This window comes from Helianthus annuus, chromosome 16, assembly GCF_002127325.2.
Source record: "Helianthus annuus cultivar XRQ/B chromosome 16, HanXRQr2.0-SUNRISE, whole genome shotgun sequence".
NCBI lineage: Eukaryota > Viridiplantae > Streptophyta > Magnoliopsida > Asterales > Asteraceae > Helianthus > Helianthus annuus.
The window spans coordinates 7622021-7626529 of record NC_035448.2 but is presented as its reverse complement, the minus strand read 5'-3'; the positions used below and the strand labels follow the sequence as shown (position 1 = coordinate 7626529).

Here is a 4509-nt window from a genome sequence, read left to right as displayed (position 1 = left end):
AGGATTTATAGAGTGACAAGTGTCCAATAAGCTAAAACCTAAACCCACTACACCACCACCTAAAACCTAAAATGCCATTTAACTCTAAAAAACATGTTGAATTTAACAAAAATAAAATAAATGGGAGAGGCTCATCCTCCATTTCCCTTGTTCCATCCTTGGATGGACATTCTCCTTGAATGTTGATGTGGCGATGACGTGAAAGGCCTCCTCCAAGGACTTGCCTCCTCCACACTAAGTAGCTTTAACTATAAGCAAAAACAAAAGGGTTATTAGATTTTATCACCCCCAACTATTGGCTATTGGCCGCTGCCAACTATCACTTTGACGCCCGTCACCCCCAACTTAACACTTAGTGTGTTCTGTCACCACGTCGTTAACTGATCACTAACTTTTGATCCTGTTACATCACTTTTTGGGGTGTCATAGAGATCTTGGGAAGGTTTTAGGGATCTTAGGACACCCTCAAAAGTATAGTAACGGGATAAAAAGTTAGTGAACTGGTGACAGAACACACTAAGTGTTAAGTTGGGGGTGGCGGACGTCAAAGTGATAATTGGGGGTGACAACGGCCAATGACCAATAGTTAAGAGTGATAAAATCCAATAACCCAAAACAAAAACAAAAGCTAAAATATTAAATTAGAAAGCTTCTTCTAAATTTGTATGTTTAAATCGGAAAGAGTGCAATTTAAATAAACAAAATATGTCAAACGAGTTGTATACATAAGGTCATACGTAGTGGGGCGCCATATCCGGAGATGGCGCCGGAAAACGCCCAAGAACACCGAAACGCAGGGCGCTATGGCCGGAGATGGCTTGAATGGCGCGATGATAATAGCGCCGCTATTCTGGTTCCTTTTAAGCTTTCCACCAATCACAAACAAGCAATCTTTTTTATACTAATTAATAAAATTGAAAATTATTAAATAGGTAATGATGGGTAGGGGATTTATGACTACGGGCTTAAATGCATAACGCCCCATAACCCCCACCTGCACACGTGGCGCGCCACGTGTCACATAACGCCCACAAAAGGGGGTTATGACTACACATGGCCTAATATGTAAAATATAATAAATTTTGTGTACTACTGCACTTAATATGCTGCAACGTGCGTGCGTGGTTCAACGTGTTTTCGTCTATTTTTTTTTAGTTTGACAGTTCTGCCGCAACGAGCGGGTTCTAAAAATTCGTTTTTAAGAAAAAAAAAAAAAACTAACTAAAAATGGAGGAGAGTTATATCAGATTATATGTTAAGATTGAAATAATTATTTTTGCAATATAAACTAGAAAGCACCCACTGAAACAACCTAATTGACAACTTACGGGCACCCACAATCCAATAGTTTGTCGGTATATTCCCACTATATATTGTATACTTGAAATAGATGTGTTTGTTTTGGTACGCATGCCCACAATTACTTTTGTGCTTTTTTAAAGGTTGCTTAAAGTATATGACTGTATGTAGTTCACATTTAGATACAAAACATTACACTTAAACATTGTTTAAATTAGGGGCTGTAAGTGTTAATACTGAAAATTGAGGGGTAAAAGTATAAAAAGATGCAAAAAGATATTAAAAAAAAAAAGCAAAGCATTATTCACCAAATTTGCTAATTATATCATAGATAACTAGTAGCTCGTAATTGTTAACTTTAAGGTATTGTTTTTCTTGCTAAATATTATGCTTCTCATTTGTAATAATCGATTTGTGTCATTTGTGTAATTTTTAGATCTTTAAAAAGGGTGTCGGGAGGGTTCCATAATTCACAAGACTATGGTAAAAATTTGTATATATAAAAAACGGGCCGGGTCAAATAAAACAAATAAGCAAATACCTATGTAAACCAGAACCCAACTACAGAAAAAAAAAAAAAAAAAACAAAAAACAAAAATCAGTTTTAAAACCAGAACCCAACTACAGAAATTAAAGAAGAAAAAACAAAAATCAGTTTTAATAAAGTACAAAACAAATAAGCATAATACATTGGCGATCATACAATTGTTTTTAACAAGTTTGTTTACATTTATTTTTTTTTTTTGGCACATATAACCCTTCAACAATATATCTTTAAACATCACGCCAACAATTTCTTTTCATTTTCTTATTTTAGAAGCACAACTAACAATTGATCAAAAGATCATAAGACCGGCGTGTCGCCACCACAAATCTGCTTCTGCCGCTGCAGATCATGGTAAAACCGGATAATAAATCGCTCGGCCTCCTCGTCCACATGGTTGTCCTCATCAACACTACTCAACGGAAACGGAGAGTCTGTTACTCTCAGTTGCCTAACCATAGGACTCCTCCCAAACCCTGGGAGTGCGGGAGATGTTGCCTCACTATGAATCATCTCCATCGCCTTGATCACCGCCACAATGTCAATATCCGCGACCTTGGGTTGGTTGTCCTTATGGTGTTTCTTATGGTAAGAAAATAGCGAGAATTTGTGGTTAGTAGTGGAAGGAGTGGTGGCGTATTCGCCTGGCGGAGGAGAGGGAATGGAGAGATGGTGTGAAGGGCGGTTAGCCGCAAACGTCGCCCAATTGTGGTGGTGGTGGAAGAGGAGGTTTTGCAAGGCCTTACCCGCGATCTTGGCACGCTTCATCATCATGTTGAGATCTAACCATATCTTGTTTTTGGACACGCCTTTGCGTAGCATGTAGTAGAACAAACGTAGGACACTCCAAACCTTTTTAGGTATAACCGGTAGATTTTGTTCCATGATTTTTGTTTTCTAAAGAATTGAAATATGATTGAATTGGGTGACTAGGAGGGAGGTGTATATATAAGGGAAGAGACACTCTAGGGTTGTGCATTTAATTAATATTAAAAGTTATTTGTTGATTGATTTTGTAACTTTACTTATAAAGTAATTGTAGTTACAATAAAATACTGAAACTCAATTCGTATGCACAAACATGTGTAATGAGTAACAACACTTTATAAAGTTCCAAGTCAAAAGGTCAATTACTTAGCGATAGAGTTTTGGGACCACCACCACTTTGTCAATGTCGATGTCTCATATATTTATTTACCTTAATTTTATTAAAAGCTTGACTACCCTACATAATAATATTTATATATTTAGTATTTAATGATAAAAGTTTATAATGTAAGTACTACAAAGAAGATAAATGGGAATATATCTTAAACAATTTTGTTAACTTTGTTTTAACTTTTCACATGTAAAATAAATTATTTAGATGTAAACGGTTAAGTTGTTTAAGACTTTACTTAAAATAAGTTATTAAATAATAATTAAGTTACTGAACCATTAAGGTGTTGTTTGTCTTTTCAGAGGTAAATTTAAAATTTCTGCAGTCTGCGGACCACATCTGCAGACATCTGTAGCTGAAGAAGTGGACCAAACCTCTGCAGTCTGCAAGAAGAAGACTGTTTGTTTTCTGCAAGCTAAAACACTGAGAACTATTGCAAAACTTGACATCAGAATCAACGCATAACCTCTTTCCCAGTACCCAAGCTTCAAAAGGAACCGACAATTCTTCCCAATCTTAAACCACTTGATTTAAACACAATCATATCAATTCGTACCAAATAGCTAACATAAGCTATTCAACTTGCTCGGTGCTGCAACACCTAATAAAAACTGTAAACCTAACTTAAAAAAAAGAGACTCAAATCATTCAAATCACAAACACAAAACTCAACAACTAATCCTCCGAAATGCATAAACTAAAAATTGATGTGGTTGTGGTTCACGAGCTTGGTGTCGACTGAGGTGGAGGTCGACGACAGAAAAAAACAGCCGGAAATTGAATGTAAATACGAATATATGGTGGAGGTCGACAGCGGATGTGGGGGTGGCGGAGGAGGTGGAGGTGTCGGCTGGAGAAGATGGAGGTGTCGGCTGGAGAAGAAGGATGCTAGGGTTTTTGAGATTGTGTTTTGAAAGAGCAGAGAGGAGAAGAGACATGAAGATGTTAGGCCAGGTCTACGCAAGGAAGATGTATAGAAGAGCTTTTTTAATGAAATCACTTCCAAAAAACAAACACGTTACAGACTCAAACGTCTACGCGTGGTTTGCGTGGGGCAGACATAAGAGGTTATGAAGTGTTTTTCACAAAAAGAACAAACACCCCCTAAGTGTTGAACCAGTAAGACGTCTGAACCATTAAAAACTAAACAAACACCCCCCTTAACAACCAATGACCAAATCTCCTCTTAGGTCTGAAGCATTAAGAGCTAAACAAACACCCCCTTAACAACCAATCAAATCTCCTCTTTTGCTCTTTCTTTTCTTTTTACATTAAGAACATTTATAACTTATGACACCCCTCTAGTTAAATTGTTTCCTTTTCTGCCCCCGGTATTCTCTTGAAGAAGAATTTTTATGGTAAATCTAACAACGTGGGAGCAAAAAGGTAAAAGCAAAACACTAAAAATTACGTGTTCATAGCTGTTGGCGACCAATAATTAGATAAAACAACATGCATACATTCTTAACAAATGAGGTTCGTTGCTTTTCAAGATTACATATCGTAC

At 36.8% G+C, this 4509-nt stretch overlaps 1 protein-coding gene across 1 annotated transcript; it reads right to left on the bottom strand.

Moving 5' to 3' along the window:
* Positions 1 to 1929: 1929 nt before the first annotated feature.
* On the bottom strand, positions 1930 to 2863 carry LOC110916098. Its single transcript, XM_022160855.2, has one exon. The coding sequence runs from the start codon at positions 2726 to 2728 to the stop codon at positions 2144 to 2146; it is 585 nt and encodes a 194-aa protein (XP_022016547.1). The 5' UTR covers positions 2729 to 2863; the 3' UTR covers positions 1930 to 2143.
* Positions 2864 to 4509: the final 1646 nt, after the last annotated feature.

What these genes read in the sequence shown, in the direction of transcription:
- LOC110916098 (XM_022160855.2), bottom strand. Translation starts at nt 2,728, where the DNA reads ATGGAACAAAATCTACCGGTTATACCTAAAAAGGTTTGGAGTGTCCTA.